Source organism: Kogia breviceps, chromosome 7 (assembly GCF_026419965.1).
Source record: "Kogia breviceps isolate mKogBre1 chromosome 7, mKogBre1 haplotype 1, whole genome shotgun sequence".
NCBI lineage: Eukaryota > Metazoa > Chordata > Mammalia > Artiodactyla > Physeteridae > Kogia > Kogia breviceps.
The window spans coordinates 40,140,462-40,160,535 of NC_081316.1; the positions used below are offsets into that span (position 1 = coordinate 40,140,462).

Genomic DNA, 20,074 nt, shown 5'->3' on the forward strand with positions numbered 1-20,074 from the left:
ACAAAAATGAGTGCAACATAAACACTAACTTTAGGGGGCTCATATTCCTGGGGATGGAATGGAAATGTTAGAGAGAGATAGCCACATAAGTAAGTAATTTCTTTGGAGCATGTAACATTTAAAGAAAAAGGAATGAATGTATCCTGGGAGGCATCATTGCAAATGCCCTTCCTTTGGCTTGAATTACCCTTCCCATCGGTCTTTACTGCCCTCCCCCCATTCACGTGCTAATTCCTATTCGTCCTCCAAGACTCAGCTTAGATGTCACCTCTCCTAGGAGGCATTAGCTCACTGTCCCATCTGCTGGCACCCTCTTGATGCCCTGTTTACTTCAATATTAGAGCACTTACCATACACTCTGTTACAATTGTCTGTTTGGGGTCTGTCTCCTCCCTGAACTGTGAGCTCCTTTAAAAGCAGGTGCTGTTTTATTCACTTTTGTATGCCTAGCACCTGGCATAAAGCCTAACTCATAGTAATTGCTCAGTTAATAGTTATCATTGAATTACTAATTAATTCATGAAACACACAACATTTGAATAGGCCTTAAAGGATGAGTAGCGTGAAGAAGTAGGAGAAGGGGCTTCCAGGCAGTGAGGGGAGCACTGGCCAAGGCACAGTATTGTGAAAGAGAGTCCTATTTGGGGTAAGAGATAGTTTGAAGTGGCTACAGTGTTTGGCAAATGAGGCTAAAATGATAGTTAAGAGCCTGCTTTTGAAAGGAGAAATTATGCAGGAAAGGTTACTTGGAGTTGATTGTAGTAAAAATGTACTAGGTATATAAAAACATGCAAAATTAATTCTGCCCAGTGTGTCTTTGAGGCCTACCTCAGAAGAGCCTGTAGAACTGTCGTCTAAAATTGTCTTCTGCTTCCAAGAGTTGATTTAAAAAGAAGAGAAGGGCCTAGGGAAAACAGCTGAACCAGGTGACCAGCTATGTTAACAGTCTCCAGATAATAATGCTTTGCACCCATCTTGTTCTTCCTGCCCCGACATTACAGGAAGTAAAGCAATGAATGGCTCTGCAGCTAAACTACAGCAGTATTATTGTTGGCCAACAGGAGGTGCCACTGTGGCTGAAGCACGAGTCTACAGGGATGCCCGTGGCCGGGCCAGCAGTGAGCCACACATCAAGCGACCAATGAATGCATTCATGGTTTGGGCGAAGGATGAGAGGAGGAAAATCCTTCAGGCCTTTCCTGACATGCATAACTCCAACATTAGCAAAATCTTAGGTGAGTGCAGCCGCTGATGCTGATCTTCTAACGAGTGGAAAGAAGGGGCCTCATGTGACACCTGAGGGAGACTGTGGTTTGCGGAAGTTAGGTGGAGCTCAGCAAGCTACCTCAGGAGACTGTCATCATCTCTGCATTCCCCACCCTGCACCGTAGCATTTAGGTTTAGGAGTTAGTACATCCACCAGGTGCCAGGGCAGGACTGACTAAAAACTTGTTTTAGAGACAAAACTATTTATTTTATGTGTTAATAGGGCAACTCTGAGAGGTCACTGCAAAATAAGAATCATGGAGACAAGCTTTATCTCCTTTTCTTAATTCAGTCTTTTAAAATTCGTCACGTTGCTGTGAAATCCTGGAAACACTCACAGACCCTACAGTTTTCTGCTTTAGAATTCTTGGGCTCATATGTCCCTCTGAAAGAACTCACCAAGGGCTAGGGGTGAGCCCCCAAATAGTGTGAAATTTATGGAGTGTAGAACAGTGCCTCTAATGATAACTTTAAAACTTGTAAAATAAAACTACATTTACTTTAATAAGATATGACTAGTTCAAATTTCATAGCAGTGAGTTGAACACAGAGACCACAGGGCAGAGGCCCATTTTGTGGTAACTTGCCAGAGTGATTCTCCCATTTCTCCGGATTAAACTCAAGCCTTGTTCTATTAGTGTAAAGCTTGCCTAGTGCAGATTATACAGTTTGGAACTATTGTGCTTAACATATTGAACGTATTTTATTCAACATGCAGCATTACAGTCAACATGTTTCCTCTTTAAAAAGAAAAAACACAGAAGGCACTGTTCTATTTAAGCTGTCATGATGTGACAAAATCTCAAAGGCAGCCGTTTAAGAAGCCGAAAAACATTAGAGACTTAAACTGTGGTTTTCATTTTTTAAATGTTTTGTTCAAAAGCAATAAATATTTAACCTGAGTAAATATCAGTGATCTGGACATACACAAATACACATGTTTTGTCACTGTATAAATAATTTAACTTGATTCTGAGACATTTTGAGGCAGCGACCCCGAAGCAAATTTTAAAGATACGTAAGATCAAATAGTGTTGAAATGTTAAAATACAAGATTTTCCTTTTTTTCTTTTTGACTTTTGAATTTCAAGATGGATACTAAATGTCATTATAGTTAAGTGGGGTTTTATTTTTAGAGTTTCAGAGATATACATAGGGGCATTATTCTTATAAATTTAAATACCTTTCACACCGAAATGGTCCTAATATATATATTAAAATTTTTTCTAATTAATAGACATTCAAAAGAAAATCATTATCTCTCTGTCCCTAAATTTTGATATCTAACTTTGAAATTTTCCCTTTTTTGGCCATTTTATTAGCAGTATGAGTAAGCTCTCCAATGGGTACAGAACCTCCCTGTTTCCATTTCGGCATCTGTAGGGAATCTATATTATTGGTGTGCATTCGTGAAAAAAAATTAAGAGTATAATAAGTATATTCATTAAAATGTAAACTTTCAAGCACAAGAATTTTAAGCGCACCGAAAACCTTAACTGGGGCTTTAAGCTGCTGGGAGCCAGCGGAACACAGAGAAGCCTGTCCGTGTAGACTCTCTACACAACTTTTGCACAACAATCAGGAAAAACAGGAATGGATGTGCTATTAAAACAGACCAGGATATTGCTGGCTGCAGAGAATATTTGTACAACTTTTCCATTTGTTTATGTATGAAAAATCTCCACTGAAGAATAGCTGACATCCAGTCAGCACAGCTGTTACCGCTTTATTCACCAGCGAGACACAAAAATGCAATTTGATACACGTAAAAAAACACATCCCTTCTTCGTCAAGTGTTTAGATAATTCTTTATAAACAATATTAGAGAAGTGAATACTTTTCCTTCTTCCTGTATAAACCATATTAAAAATTTTTGTACTTTCATTGGTATGGCTTTGAATGAATGTTTATAGTACTTGAAAAAGGTATATATATTTTATATATATATATATATATATATATATATATATAAAATATATATTTCCACTGTACCTTCCGGTTCTAAAGCTATAACTTCTTAAGTAGAGTGTAGGCTTTTAATTACCCTAGGCCAGGGGATACAGTTTGCACCTTAGGTTTTTATATTTGGAAGAATATCAACATCTAACATCTTATCAAAGGACAGCTTCACTAAAGATGCTTGCGGTGTGGGAAATGTTTGAATTTCTGGAACCAAGAGAGTTTTTCCTGAGAATTCTGTCATACTCCAAAGTATACTTAGGAAGTTTAGGTTTTTAACCCTAGGCAGATGGATGGGGGAAACGACCTTGGTGTAGGAGACGATCTTAAGAAGCAAAGACATGTTTTAAAACAATATACTTATTGTAGCATCAGCTTTAAGTTATTGAGAGAACTAATATAACAAATGTATCACATCCAAATTATTCTTTGCTCTATAGTCTAAAACACTAGTTGTGTGGCTCGATGGTGTGTGCTAATAGGAGCTACTCAGAGCACAGGTGAGTGAAGTGGTGGGAAGGTATATCTAGTTATTTGCCAGGAGTATGTTGTCTTGACCACTGGGGTACTTAAGGCTATTTTTATATCCAGGGTCTCGCTGGAAATCCATGTCCAACCAGGAGAAGCAACCTTATTATGAGGAGCAGGCCCGGCTAAGCAAGATCCACTTAGAGAAGTACCCGAACTATAAATACAAACCTCGACCGAAACGCACCTGCATTGTTGATGGCAAAAAGCTCCGGATTGGGGAGTATAAGCAGCTGATGAGATCTCGGAGACAGGAGATGAGGCAGTTCTTTACCGTGGGGTAAGTGTTCCTGCATTTAACCACCTGGGCTCTCCTGTGGTAAGAAACCACAGGATGGCTACTGGCAGTGTTTTGGGGAAGGAGATTAGGGAAGGGAAGAGGTTGTGACACACCTAAGGGGCCTGTCGTAAGCACACAGCCTTGCAGCATGGCTTCTGCTCAAATCCAAACAAACAGGCAACAGATCACTCCCAACTGATAACCCCTTTCATTGTCTCTCAAACTAATCTAGGATGTCCAGTGCCCACACACAAAGTTTCTGGTAGTTTATTTAAGCAGACAAACAGGGAGAAAAAAAGAGTAAAACCTAACCTTAAGAAATCCCCAGAAGCTTTCCAGCTTCTCTGGGTGGTGCTTCTGACTCTAATCACAATAGTCTGCTTTTGTTGTGGGATTTACCACAAGATAATTGGCCTTGACATTGGTTAGAGGACCTCATTTTTGGCATACGATCCAGAACTCCTGTTGCAGTAAATTATTCTGTGGTAGAAGCAGTAACAATGTGGATTTTCTTGCTTAAATCAGAAACTAGACATGTTTCTGATATCTTCAAGTCTGATTTCATGTCATTTTGTTTAAAAATTAGGTAATAGATTTCTGGTATAAATTTCGACTTGGCTGACTGGCTGTCTGTACTCGAAAGAGGCCTCTTGTAACCGCAGTGGTCAGCAGAGCGGGGTGCAGATGTCTGTAGGTTCCAGCACACTCAGACCTAGAAGCACAGGGGTGGCAAACCAGAGGGCCATCTGGAGGCAGTGGCCTGAGGCAGCTGCCATCAGACCAGGGAGACACTTGGGAAAGGGCTTGAGAGAGAGAAGTGGAGGAAGCAAAAAGGAAGCTGTGTTAACTGGAAGGGGAATTGAGGAGCTGTGCTGTGCCAGGGAAACAAGAAAGCTTCACTTGGAGGTGAAGAAAAGAGATGCCTTAAAGGAGGAGTAAAGAACCATTTATTTCTAAGGACACTCAGAAACTAACCTCATAAAACACAAGGCTGGTTTCAGAAGCATGTGTTTAAAAACATACAACTAATTTGGAAAAGTAAATAGTCAGCATACAAAAAAAAAAAAAAATAGGCCGATGAAAGCAGTCTGGGTCACCCTACAATACGCTAGAGTGTTCTGGGGAGGAGCATCGGCTTCGGCGTTTGACCACTGAGTTTCAGACACTGTGCGACCTATTTGGGCAAGTTATTTAACTTTTCTAAGCTTCTGTTTTCTCATGTGTGAAATGAAACAAATAATAGTACCTATCTCATACGATTGTTGAGAGGATTCAGTGAGGCAGTGCTTGTAAAAGTACTTTGTATAATGCTTAGTACAATATCAATAAAGGTGAATTCCTGTCTTTATTATTACTATGAAATGTGGATTTGCTATCAGAGTAAAACTATATTTTATATCACACTAGATAATCAGTGAATTTCTTTACACTATGGCAGAACCTTTTCGAGGTAAAATGAGGCTTAAATCACTTTGTTACTTGAGGGTCACAGTGTATTAACAGATGAAGACATGCCAAAATAGGATATCAAATTCTTCTGTGTTACATATGTTTGCATTTTAAAAAGTAATGCCTTTAACACCAAAAGTACAATACAATATAATTGGGCTACTCACATGCTAATTAGATAATTTATGAAATATACTAAGTCACAGTGTACTCTAGGAAGTATAGTTGTAGGTAACAAAATATAAATTTAAGACTGTGTAATGTCTTCTTTTAATCCTGTTAGTCTATCTCTGAAAATGTGTATAGTCTCTTTTGAACAGAGAATCAAAAGTTTAAATTTGAGATGTTTTGTCATTCCCACCCTTCTCTCAGTCATGTCCCCTGTGTTGCATAGTGGGTCTCTTCTGGAAGATTATCAAAGGTACCATTTTAGTTCCCTGATACTTATTTGAAAATATGAGATGCAGTAATTCTATTTAATTTAGTCCTCTTTACCAAAGGGAACATTGATACCAGCTCTGGACCAAAATACCTCAACACATAACAATGCGTGTAAAATGAAACTCTGAAACAGCTCAATAGCATCTACCACTTATCGAATGCCTACTGTATACGAGGTGTTTTAGGTATACAAAGTATATAATCCTCTAAATAAGATAAAGAAATCGAGGCTTCAAGAGGTCCTATGGCTACTGAAAGGTGAGCAATAAGCAAAGGATTAAATCAGGTCTCTGCCTCTCTCATGCCAAATGACTGAGGAATTGTCTTTACAACATTGCTTCAAAATATGCCTCATAGTCCTATTCTGATGGCCTAGAGGTCCTTTGTGGAAGGCTCATTTTAGACTGTGGAATAGGGCTATGGATGTGCAGGCAATGGCCAGACTATCTTATTCTTTAATCTCCAGTGCTGAGTATTTTCCTCTGCCCAGTTTTCATAATACTTGCTACATAAAGCCAGGTGTTATTTCCACTTAAGGATTCATATTCTCTTTTAAGTAGTTGTATTTGATAGATTAGTAACTCCCTGGGATTCATCTTTGCAAACTGATCTTCATTAGATACGAGGTTATTTACAAGAGGGAAAGGCAAACAAGAAATTCAAAGATTGCTATTGACTTCTTGAGGGAATGGGGGTGAGATCAATTTTTATAGCTGATTTTGAAAAGACATGCGTAACTTTCAAGCCCATAAAATTACATACATTGCTCAACATTGTCATGCATTTTACTGATGATACAACTGGAAATTCAGTGAGTTAGGTTTTTTTTTTTACTTAGCTATTATGAAATGAATTTATCAATATACGAAATGGAGTAATATTAGCTCTAACCTTGGATTTAACCCCTTCAATGGATAGGTTAAGTATCAGAGTTCTGTAATAATCCTGATAGGAGTACTATTAACGTTAAGATGATACTTATTAGGGTACATATAGCGACAACATTGTCTTTTCCCAAAGAACTATGACCAAATGTAATGTATTTCCAATTTATTTGAGGCTTACTCAGTAATTTACTTGTGAACTAATAGAGAATTATGCAGATACTAAAAACTATTAACATTTGGGGCTACTTTTTGAGTAACAATAATGGTAAATTATTGGATACTTACTTATGCTGAGTGAATTATACAGATTATTGCAGATACGACAAACTTATAAGATAGGCACTATCATCCTCTCTATGCGGTTGAAAAACACAATATTCAGAGATGTTAAATAATTTGTCCAAGTCCACACAGCTAATAAATAGCAGAGCTGAGATTTAGACCAGGCATATGTGAAACATATTTCCTTTTCACCATTACACATACCTCTCAATTACAGCTTACAAATTTCTTAGAGGCTGTATAGTGTAGTGGTTAAGTATGTCAATTCTGGAGCCAGACTGTTCTGGCTCAAATACTAGCTCTGCTTCTTCCTGGCTCTAGGAACTAGTGCATAGCAATTCTTATTTCTCTGAACTCTCCACTTGCCCTTGGGAAACTTATTTAAACTCTGTGTACCTCAGTTTCCTCATATGTAAAGTGGGGATGACAGTAATACCTACAACATCAGACCTTTCTGAAGATTGAATAACTTAATGTATCTAAAGTGCTTGGAACAATGTCTGGCATATAGTAAGTCCCAAATTAGAGTAAATATTATTGTCCTAGAGAAATGATGCTATGTGTCAGGTATATATTTCATATTATAAAGAATTATGTTCTACTGCTTTGTGGTAAAAGTGATTTGAACATTTGCCATTTTGATCTTAATCTCAAAGAGGTTGAATAAAACCTATAAGATACTTGCAAATTTAACTGAGTGGCATAGACTGGACATACTATGTTTAGCATTGTCCTCCTGTAGAGAAAGCCAGATTAGAATCTCTAATAGGTAATGTAAAAAGATGTGCAATTTATAGGTTTAATCTCCTAATGAAGCAAACTTCATTGCCTTCATTTATAGATACTGTAAAGGTCTAAAGGATCAGCAAACAGGAGCTTTGACAACATAAATAAATAGTTCCATTGCAATTGGCAAAGCTAAACTATACTCCATGACTCTTTTTGTGATTTGGAAACCATGCAACCATGCTGGACTCTATCAGGAACAGCTCAAACTCTTTACTTGGGCTGGGAGGGAGGGTTCTTAGCCATCTCTACTCATATCAGCTGCATGTGTGTACTTTTACAAGTATCTACAACTTTTGTTTTGATGTGCACATTCATTATTTGTAAAGCCCAATACTTGCCAGCTATTCCTGTTTGTGAATCTGCAGTGTTTGAATTTTGACTTTGCAATTGATCTGTAAAGGAAGGAAAAATGCTTTTTAGGAAAGTAATTTCCAATAGACAAAGCTTGAGCCTGCTGGCCAGATTTTCCATTTTGTTAATTGATTAGTCAGTCAGTTGGTTAAGGGCCTGTTTGAAACCAGCTGTGTGCCTAGCATTGTACTAAATTAATATAGTACATGAGGCATTAATTCTGTACACAGTGAGCTTTCAGAGAATGCTCTAGTCAGAGAAGCCAGACATATACATGAATACGTTAGCAAATAATGGTTTTTTATATACACATGCACACACAGAATACATTGAATAGTGCTCCACATAATGTATAATGGAATACTAATTTTGATTATGTAGACAAGAGCAAGTAAAGCTTTGAGGGAGGGAGATTACCATGCATTGGGGCCACGCATAGGCCATTCTTGAGAAAGGGGACTTGAGGTTTGGGTAGGGTCAGACTGGTGGAAAGTACAGGTAAAGATTCCTGTTTTAGCATGAAGGAGAGCATGAACACATGGGGGAAATGTGAAAATGTTCAAAAATAAATAAGGAGGCTATCCTAGGAATTTTTTCTGGCAGTAAGAAAAGTAAAATATGTAGGGTGAAATAATATTTTAGAAACCCTTGAAAGCCAGATTTCTTCAATTATAACTACCTATGCTTACTTAATTTTTTTAGTCTCTTTTTATGCTGACAATGACAATGAGAGCAAGACCAACATGACAGTTAGCTTATGATTCTGCATCCACAGAATCAGTGGTCACATAGAAGAGGCCTCAGAAGTCATATCCTTCAAATAGCCAGCCATTGTACGAGTCCTTTCTAAGTTTAGCTTGAACTCTTTGAGGACTAGAGAGCTCACCACTTTCCAAGGGAGCTAGTTTCTTTGTGGAGCACCTCCTAATGCTAGAAAGTTCTTTCTTCTTAAGTAGGCCATACTCTGCCTTTCTGCTACTTTGTAGATTGGTTCTGATCCTCTTCTTTGGTCACTTCTGGAACAAATCTCTTCCTTTTTTGTGAAGAAAGTCATTCAAGCATTTAAAGATGATTATATTCACATTCCTTCTCCACTACCCTCTCTCTCATATATCTAAGCTCATTATATCTTTCCTTTTGTAGAACAGGTTACACAGACTTTTCATTTGTTTTCCTTCTCATTCACTAGTTCATTCATTCATTCCATGTATTCAACAGATTTTTGTTGAGTGCTTCCTATGTTCCAGGCACTGCTTAAGCTCTGGGACTACATCAGTGAAAAATCCTATCTTCATGAAGCTTCCATTCTAGTGGGGGATGTCAGACAATGAATGAGTGAATGAATGAATAGATAAATAAATATCAAATAGTAATAAATGCCTTAGAACAAAGTAAAGGAGGGAAAGGGGTAGGGAGTTTTAGAGGATGGATTGCAATTTTAAACTGAGTGGCTATAGAAAAACTCACTGAGAAGATTAACTTGAGCAAAGACCTGAGGAGGTGAGGGAGCTAGCCATGCAGATATCTGGGAGAACTAGGCAGAGAGAACAGCAATTGCAAAGATCTCGAGGAGAGGTTGTGCCTGGCTTGTTCAAGAAATAATGAGGCCAGAGCAACAAGAGCAGATTGAGTAGGTGGGATGAGCACTAGATCTCAGAGGTAGTAGAGAGCCACACACTGAAAGGACTTGTTGGCCACTGTGAAGACTTTGAATTTGAATCTGGGTCAGATGGAAAGACATTGAAGAGTTATAAGAAGAAGCATATTGTGATCTGACTTAGGTTTTAAAAAGATCACTCTGTCTACTGTGTTGAAATATTGTCTGAAGGGGATGTGCCCTGAACTAAGGAGGCAAGCTCTTACAGTAAACCAGATTAGCATTGATGGTGGCTTGAACCAGGTTTGTAGAGGTAGAGGTGGCAAAAGTGGAGGGATTTTGGATATAATCCTGAGAGCGAACCAGTAGGATTTGCTGATGGATTGGATATAGGGCTATAAGATTGGCCTCAGCAATCAGAAAGATGAAGTAATCATTAACCAAGATCTGAAAGGCCATGAGGGGAGCCCAGTACATGGGAGAATGATCAGGAGTTCAGTTTTGCACCTTTATTTATCTCTCAGGCTTATTGTGAGAATTAAAGGAGATAATGTGGAAACATCTAAGCATTGTCCATAACTCATAATAAGAGGTCAGTTCAAATTTATTTAATATATATAGATATTTTGATTTTAAAATACTGCAAAAAAAAGACCATCTATTCTTTGCAAAAAGAAAATGTCCTTCATGAAAAGAAAATGTATCATTTGATAGTTTGCATGTGGTATCTAGAATTTATATTATAGATTAGCTCACCATATTGGGAAATCTGTAAAATGGGTTAATAGTGCAGTAAAAGTTTTCACTCTACACTCATTATGTGATTAAGGCAAAAATATTTTTATTGTAATTATCCAAATTCAGTAAAAAATTTAATGAGGCGCTTACTGCCTTGGGTAGGTTAGCATAAAATTTAATTTGTGTTAAGTTGCCCAAAACTTAGGAAGCAAGAAGTATACTGTTTTTAGAATTTGATTCTATGAAAGCAAAAGCAGTAGCTTATCAGATGTTTCTATACATAGATTTAGATTCCTCTATCATCTTCTTTGGGGCAATCAAAAAAATAACCATGGGCATCATAGAAAATGCATCAATATAAGGCACTTAGTATCAACTGGATACCTACAGGCTCTATAGAAATCAGGAATTTCTGTGGGATATAGTGAGCATAGTGTATCTGTATATTGAATATCTAGAAAGGAAAGAGTGATGGAATTCAAGTCAGGTGACCTAGGTTCAAATCCCAGCAGTGCTGATTATTGAATGCAGGACCTTAAGCAAAGCCTCATTTTCTTCATCTGAAAACTGGGCATAATAATACCTCATGGGGTTGCGATGGTAACTGAATGAGGTAATATATATATAAATATTTATATATTATGTTAGTCAGAGGTTAAGGCATCATTATTATGCCTCCTAGTGTTTGAAAGAGGTTGTTAAAGATAGCTTTATCAGATATCCCACAGTGTGATTCTAGGCCATTTCCATCATTTCTCCTTCTACCAGGCTGGAAGGCATGCAGACCTTTTTTGAGAAGTTATACTCCTTCAGGACGTGTCAAAGAATAGCTGGTAACTAAGCTAGCTCTTCACAAATTCAGAGTATTTTGCTTTTAGACTGAGGTGGATAGAAGTTTCAATTTAGGGGGATCAATAAGAATGCTTCAAGTGATGGACTGACCTGAGGCCAAGGATTCACAGGTGGAAGAACTTTCCAGGACTTCTCTGACCCCAGCTTTTATAAATAGATGGAAACTGAGGCTCAGAAAAGAGAGTTACAATGACATTTTGAAGTGAATTAATAATACTGTCCATAGAGATTGAGAAACACTTGGTGAATATTGCATCCATGAGAATACTGTTTCAATCCTAGTCTTTGAGCTAGGTAGTAGGTCTTTCATTCTTTCAACCAGTTACAATGCCTCAAGAGAAACTGAGAGACAGATAGCCATGTCTCCCTGCAGAGGGAGGGACTGCCCTCTGTAAAGGGTCTGGTAAGTTTATTTGAACTAGAGTGTCATGATGACGGACTGAACTGGTGTGACCATGCCCTGGCACCTGCTGGGATCTAGGATGAGGCAGCGTGTTATTCTGTTAAGTGGTGGAGCTCTCACTGTTCTTCACTCCTGACTCCTCCAACCCCAGCTCCAGCCCAGGGCCACAGGACTAATGACATCCAAGATGATCCTTTCATAATTAGGTAGTAGAAGCTTCAAGGAGCTTCCCTACAAGTTCAGCCACGGAAATAAGTAGACATTTACACGGATACCAAATACATGCTTTGCCAAATCTGATTCTGGGATATACTGGATCCTTTCTCATCTTTTTCTTTTTTTTTTTTTTTTTTTTTTTGGCGGTACGCGGGCCTCTCACTGCCGTGGCCTCTCCCGTTGCGGAGCACAGGCTCCGGACGCGCAGGCTCAGCGGCCATGGCTCACGGGCCTAGACGCTCCGTGACATGTAGGATCTTCCCGGACCGGGGCACGAACCCGTGTCCCCTGCATCGGCAGGCGGACCCTCAACCACTGCGCCACCAGGGAAGCCCCGATCCTTTCTCATCTTGATCTTTCCTTTGTACAGTTCTCAGGCCAAGGTGAAGACACAAACCTGCTTAACAGTATCATTATAGTATGTCTCATATTACCAGCCTATTTTTTTGTCATGTCCTGGGAGATCTTAAAAAATGATCTCACGTGTAACATTGTGGAATTAACTATAGTATTTGTTCCAAATGCCAAGGGGTTATCAAAGCTTTGCTTTCATGTTGCAAAACCATGGATAAATTGCTCCATTGTTGCTTAACACCAATCACATCATCAGGGAGACTTGCAGGACCCCCTCCAGGAAACACATGTGTCACATTTTGTCATTTGCTTAGAGTTTCAAACAGAGCTCCCTTTTAGAATGTGTGAGGGGTGAATTCCGATGCCACACAGAAGAACATATGTATATAGATATTTCCCTGTGTTCTATTTTATTGTTTGAATCTATACAGGCAGCAGCCTCAGATTCCAATCACCACAGGAACAGGTGTTGTGTATCCTGGTGCTATTACTATGGCAACTACCACACCGTCACCTCAGATGACATCTGACTGCTCTAGCACCTCTGCCAGTCCAGAGCCCAGCCTCCCGGTCATTCAGAGCACTTATGGTATGAAGACAGACGGCGGAAGCCTAGCTGGAAATGAAATGATTAATGGAGAGGATGAGATGGAAATGTATGACGACTATGAAGATGATCCCAAATCAGACTATAGCAGTGAAAATGAAGCCGCGGAAGCTGTCAGTGCCAACTGAGGAGTGTTTGTTTGCTGAATTAAAATACTCTGACATTTCACCTCCCCTCCCCCAACAGAAAAGTTCTTAAAGAGCCCGCATGCATTTGTGGCTCCACAATTACATCAGCAGAATGGTCTTAATTGTTTCGTAAAGCGTGAGACAGATTAAGTTTTCCCAGATTTTTCATGAACTTGAGTTTTTTGTCGTTATTGTTATTGTTGTTGTTGTTTTTTAATTTAGGTGAAGACATATTAAATATGAGACACCAGGACTTGAAAACTTATCTCAACCCATAGCTGTCTTACAAGTCTTATATTTTGTCTTACTTTTTTTCTTTTGGATGTTGATAAAGGTTTAAGTTACTGTTTTAGATGGGGTTAAACATTCTCACTCAGGTATGCTGTGCCAGCCTACAAGTTGTGAATGTGTTTTTATTCTGAATTATTTTAGAAAACAACTGAGAATTTCATATTGTGAAACAGAACAAGTCCACGGCGTGTGCAGCTGCATGTAGAGCATATTCAAAAGGCCTCAGAATTCCATTTTTCCATGTGTAGAGTTAAACTTTGAATGTGCCAAACTTTTTCATAACTTTTGAATCTTAATATTTTGAAAGTCTTAAAGGAGACACTGCAAAGTCTTAGACAATCTTTGGCATCTTAAAATAAAATAGCAAACCACACATTTTTGTTTTTTCAGAAAATGGTGAAGTACTCAGGAATCTGGAGACAAGATATTGTAAGGAATGAACAAGGTTGCCACAGTGCGTGTACCCAATTGTGTTTGCCTCTTGACGTGCCATCAGTGTGTGACGTGGTATGACGTCCACGCACCAGAGCGATCACCACACCAGATACCGACATGGTGGTCTTCTCTGCCTGAGACCACCTCTCACTACATCCATTATCCCTTTGCCTTTAACCCTGACATTCAGTCTTAACACATTTTCTCTTAAATAATTTATTCATTCCAGAATGTCAAGGGTCCACTTAACTATTTATTTAAAAAAAATTGTTGGTGGCATTAATTTAATAATTCTTTTTTCTTACCCTCCTTCCCCAAAGAACTTTTCAGCCCTTTTCACCTCCTTCTCCTGCTAGAGACAAAGGTGTACATAGTGATTTTATGTCCCCAGAACATCTGGAAGCATTTCTGAAACAAGATACTACTAAATACCTATATTGTTGTTTTTGAACATCAGTGTATATATGGCTATAGAGCTGTGTATTTGGATACAGGTGTAGAGATTTACACTTCAACAGGTATGCCCCTGAGGTTCCCCGTGACTTTGAATCTTTTGCCAGAATTTTCCCCTAATTCAATTAAGCAACAAGTGGTAGGATCTGCACCAGTGGCATTTCCCCTCAACGCCATTCAGCGACAAGGATCAACAGTGGTGACTGCCAGGCAGGAGAGTCCCGCAGCCAATCCTAAAGCCCAAAGCTGCGGTCCACGTAGGAGTCCACAGGGATGCTGTCATGGGCTGGCACCTTTATACTGAGCTGCCTTGTCCCATCTCGCACATCTAGGGAGTTCTTTGCAAAATCCCCAGGATGCAAGAAGCCACATGACAGCCTCAAAGCCAAGATAGAGGCAGATAGTCGTGATACATCCAGAGAATGAAAGAAAACCATAGGGAAGGAGAAGGAGGAGAAATACATTCCCTAAATGGGATGTTCCGACTGTTAACTCTGGGGAACAGATCACTCCTGGGGCAGCAGACGAGTTCCTCTGGCTCATTCCCTCCATCCGTGACTGCATGGGGGTCATGCCTATGTGTGAACAGGATTAACTGCCCTTGTCACACAAGGATTTTTCTGGAGATGTGCTGATGGGCTGGGAAGCAGTGAGGCTTCATTCCCCATCTCCTAACTGCAGGGAGCTCAGCCATGCCATTTTGACCTTCCTGAAACCAGGACTGATTGCCTGTGGGGGAGCCTCACCCAGAGTAGTTTGATGGGAGAATGTCAGCAAATGGGACAGTCCACCTCATGGGACAACGAGAATCTGATCACCAGGACATAGGAACGGCCCCATCAGATTTCTTGAGCCATTTTGTCACTTGGAAGAAAATTGTGTACCTTCATATTTATTTAAGAGTGCTCAAGGCCATACCTAATAGCAATAAATAGGTCTAGCCAAGACATTACTGTCTATGTCATTAGCTAGGAGTGCTCTCTGTAAACTGATTAAGGTACTGATAGGAATGTTTGGTTCTTAATATTGATTGGGGATTGGAACTTTGTTTTTGTACATTTATTTCAAACGAGGAGGAGGTCGTTTTCCTAAAAAAAAAAAAAAAAAAAAAAAAAAGAGTATTTATTATTGTCTTACTGGTTTCTTTTGATTATATACCTCTCCTCCTCAGTTCATTCTCACGTTTTTTTCTCTTTCTCTTTGACTCTTGCTTTTGCCCTCTCCCGCTCCTTTTTAATTTTGTTGCATAAGTAGAGTGCTGTATGGCTAGCATTGTATTGTATGTAATTAATTTTGCACAAAGGCAGACATTTAGAATAGTAGGTTAATTTTGTTTGTTTTTATGACCATGCCAAAATAATATTCTGGGCTGGTGGAGAACAAAGGACTGTTCTTTAGGACTGAAACTTGATTTTGCTTGTAGTTAAAAAAAAAAAAAAAAAGAAACAAAAAAAGAAATCAACAGAAAAAACAAAAAACACACACACTCACAGATGTTGTTTCGTAAGTGTTATAAGCACTGGATATAAATGGTATTTTTTATCACTTCTGACTAATGTGAAGCTGTTGTACGAAAACTACATGAACAAAAGTCATCTGTTTCGACTCGTGTGGGCTTGCCTCACAGTTGCCGGATTTGAGTCATTTTTATGTCTTGTTATTTCATTTATTTATGCAAAATACATGTGTGTATGAACACTTTGTTTTAGCTCCAGCTCTGCCTCAGTATTGGGGTTCAGTTACTTCTAGCCATGTTCTTAAAAATGAAAGGCTATTCAGGAATGATCTGATTGTAAACGTCTCTTTCATTGGGTCAAACAGTGATGCTGTATTTGAATCTAAATTCTGCACATACGCAGTTTATTCTATTTATTAGCCAAGTTTGGCTCTAAATATCCTTGGAAATTAAGAATGACAATCATAGGGATGACGTCATTTTATTTTCAGTGGGGCTTAAACAAAGTTTTTATGACTTCACCATCTCATTTTAGATTTTTCTAATTGTGTAAATATAACATAGAAATAGAATTTATTTTTGGTTCATGAATATTTAGTGAAATATAAGTTATGTATTTCCTTTTTGTTCTCTATCCATATATGTTGGTCCAGACTAGAAGTTGACGAGTCACTGTACCTCATGGGGTAGTGAATTATCAGCCACAGTGAGAAAGCAGAGTCCCACCTGTAGCTGGAGCAGTAAAACCCATCACTTGGGTTCTCATACAGTTTAGAACCCACTGTCCACAGACTCAGACTTTCACTTTTTTTTCTTATAGAAAGTTGATGCATTAAACATGGTGAATCTCCAGCACAGCTGAGAGAGAGTCAATTTGCTTTGTGAATCCACATAAATCTTATAAGGTAGTTCTGTGACCATTTAATAGCATGAAGCATGAATGCCATTATAAAGGCAAAAATTTTTCTCTGAGATTGGCCATTAATGAAAGTCCCACCATGCCAATTAAAGAATGTTAATCAACTTTTTTTCCCATTGCTCCCTATTTCATAGTATCTTCAAATCAAAGGTAAAAATTACCTCCATTTTGTTAAAGAACTTACAGGATCAGGATTTTCCTTGTCACTTAGAATAGGGACACTGGCAGACAATCCTGTCCTAAAAAATGGACCATATGGAATAGGAAGGAAGGAAAGGAAGGAGGAGAAGAAGAAGGAAAGGAAGAAAAAGAAAGAAAGAAAAGAAAAGAAAAGAAAGAAAGAAAGAAAGAAAGAAAGAAAGAAAGAAAGAAAGAAAGAAAGAAAGAAAGAAAGAAAGAAAAAGAAAGAAAGGGAAAGAGGAAGAAAGAAAAGAAAAAGGAAAGGAAGGAAGGAAGAAAAAAAAGAAAGAAAGAAAGGGAGAGAGAAAGAAAAGGTCGATCTGTGGACAGGAGCAGCCAGGCAGGCAGTTTTTCTGTTTCATTGGCAGATGCGATGCAGTATCTTTTCCAGGAAGGTACGAAAGCTTTGTTGTTTTCACCTGTATTCAGCTTGCCCTTTTTAGGAGCACATCAGTTTGCTTCATTTGGTATTTGATACACCCCAGCCTTGTCCTCAGGCCTGATTTGATTTGCCAGGGTCCTGACACCATCCCTCAGGCCAAGTTCTAAATTCAGGTGCGGGCTCACAGTGCTATTGAGCTTGTCAAATTCTGGCCTCCTCTGAACATTAGCCCCACTGGAGCCTGGGGTGTTTGAAAAGGGTGTGATCACTCTAGGGCTGAAATTAAAGGCTTCTTTCTTTTCCTTATGAAGCCGGCTGCTTCTCCGGAGCACACCCTCCTGAGCGGGCAGCACAGGCACTAGCTGAAAGCAGGAATTGTTTTGAGGGAGCCCATCTAACCCCAGTAGGAAGGCAGCCGGGTCACTGGAACACCACAGCTGAGGCTGCTTCTCTCAATTTACTCGTTTTGCAAAGAGGTGACCTCTACCTATTCATTAGGGAAAAGAAAAAGAATCAGTAGTTTTAAACCGTATGAGAAGTCCTGTACCAAGTGCCAACAACTGCAAAGAATGCAGCTAGAGGAATGTATTGACTTTATTACTGGGTCTTCCTTTCTAATGAGAAAATGACAAAAATGGTTGCTGTAGCCTTGCCTGATTTTGTACACGTTTGTTTAAGGACTGAGTTGGCACTTAAACTCACTTCTCAAAGTATAATAACATTGTATGACCTCATTTGTCCTTTTTCAAAAGCACTTGCATCATTTCCTTAAGTCATCTGTCCCCTGACATGTTTTCTTCCTTAATAAACAACTTCTATCTGCTATTCCTGCCGATTATGTTCTGTTTCTGATGCCATGTACTATTGAGTGTAACCCTCTGCTAATATCACTGAAAATATTGATATGCAAACACATTTCCCTTTCATCCCCGTGCCATCTTCTCTTTTGGGGACAGATTTCTTCCCAAAAGCTCATGAACAAGTATTTGGAATGCTGGTACCTTTGGGGCAGGGCTAGAGGTGGGAGGGGGAGGGGCAAAAAGGTAAAGCTTAGTGCAGATACTCTTCTAATTGGTGTCCGTGGCAATATGAAAGCTTAAAGGCAACTCAGTGACATATCTTGCTCAGTAGCTTCTTATTCCTGAAGAACCACAAGCAGAAAGTGAGGCCTCAGTGCTGGTGCTCTTGGAATATGGGGAATGTGCAAATATTTAACTGTTTTGTATGCTGCACATTTGCAGACCTGCTCATGTGCATTCTCCGTTTGTCTTCCTTTGTCATATGTGTTTTTGCTTTTTTGAAAAGTGCAGTCTTTATTGTACCCTTTCCAGCTTGTAGCAAATTAGAATGCTTAGCATTTATGTTCATTCATTATTGTATTTGCCATGTAAAATTTTTATTACCTTAGACAAGCTTATAAGCTGTTACTACATAACTTATCTTACTGTAACTCTTTTATTTCCCGACATTGTAATTTGTTTGTGATGTATATTGTGAGATTGTATTCTGTGTTAATTTAATCAGCACAATTCACTGACATGCTGGACTGAATGCTGGCTGCTGTTTCAAAGTGTAAAGTTTGTGTAGGGCTGTTGGGACAACTGCGACTCTGTTGTCAAGGTGCTGTGCTGGTTCCTCTAGCGACACTGCGGGTGCGCGGCCCTTGGGACGCTAAGGGCGTTCGAATACACCCTTGAGCAAATTTTAACTGCAGATATTCTTTGTAGAAATTCTGTGTATAATGCAGGTACCTACTTGGCCCGTGGCTGGTAACTATTTGGGCAATTAGAAAAACAACAAAAACCATAAAAACTAGTGTCTATTGCTGCTTTGAATATGTTTGAAAGTCTGAAAATGTAAATAGTTTATCAAAAAAAAAATCTTGTACAGTCCAGTGTAAAGTTTTTAAATGACCTTAAGGGTTGCCATCACATCTTTCTCACACTCTCCTCTTGATAATGGAAAAAAAAGTTTGCTAAGGATTAAAGAAATGAGAAAAAAAAAAAAGAATATCTTCAAATTTCAAGGAATGAATCATTGTTCTTAGCTTTGTTGCATACACACGCTTCTTGGATTTCGTTGTGCAGTATTGATGTGAGATAAAACTCAACATGGAGTAATCTTTCAGTGGTACTTTTCAAAGTCTTCCCCTCCTCTGCCTCATAATTAAGGGAAAAGACAAAATTGAAAGACACTGTCTTTATCTATCCTGGTGTATGTTGGCACCTTAGCTACTTTTTTTTTTTCCTTTTTGCACAAGGTGCTTTCCTGATATGTTAAACATACCATCTTTGGGTGATAATGTATATGCCATGATGGGGCCTAGGCCCCTCAGGGGAGTGTCTGTAAGAACTGCCTATTTATGCTCATTTACCTCAAGACTGTCCTCTCTACCCTTAATCTAGTCGTCATCACTCCATCTTTTGTACTGCTGTTGACACTTACAAATTAAAGATAAATTTTGTTTTATGACCTCCGTGTACGGCCTTGTCTGTGCCCTGCCAACTGCTCCTGCCCTGAAGCCTGGTCAGCCCTAGGCCCGTGCAGCCCTGGCCCACACTGCCTGCTGCTGGAGCCTGCAGAGCTTTCCTGCTCCCGCGGTGCTTCTGCCTTCGCTGGGAGGTAAGTCTTCAAACCCCTTAGCCTGGAAGACTGGCCTGCTTTCTTCACTGTGGAGCATGCACTGCTGCAGCAGGAAATGCTTGTGGATTTAGATGGTAGGAACAGGATCCAAGGTGGATTTCTGTCAAGAGAAGATGGGAAAGAATGTCACTTCCTATTTGCCTGACTTCTTCATGAGAGTGAAACAGTTTATAAAAACTCCCAGCATT

The 20,074-nt window shown here is 39.2% G+C and overlaps 1 protein-coding gene across 36 annotated transcripts in view; it reads left to right on the plus strand.

Annotated features, from left to right (window-relative positions):
• Positions 1 to 19,715, plus strand: part of SOX6 (SRY-box transcription factor 6) — a 645,440-nt gene extending 625,725 nt beyond the window's left edge. For 30 of the 36 annotated variants that reach the window (XM_067038178.1, XM_067038186.1, XM_059069816.2 and 27 more), the window contains 3 exons: positions 1,002 to 1,235; positions 3,817 to 4,033; positions 12,824 to 19,715. In XM_067038178.1, coding sequence (XP_066894279.1) covers positions 1,002 to 1,235; positions 3,817 to 4,033; positions 12,824 to 13,127 — 755 coding nt within the window. In that variant the 3' untranslated portion in view covers positions 13,128 to 19,715. The remainder of the gene's footprint in view (positions 1 to 1,001; positions 1,236 to 3,816; positions 4,034 to 12,823) is intronic. The other 6 variants (XM_067038187.1, XM_067038161.1, XM_067038162.1 and 3 more) reach the window with 1 other exon arrangement.
• Positions 19,716 to 20,074: the final 359 nt, after the last annotated feature.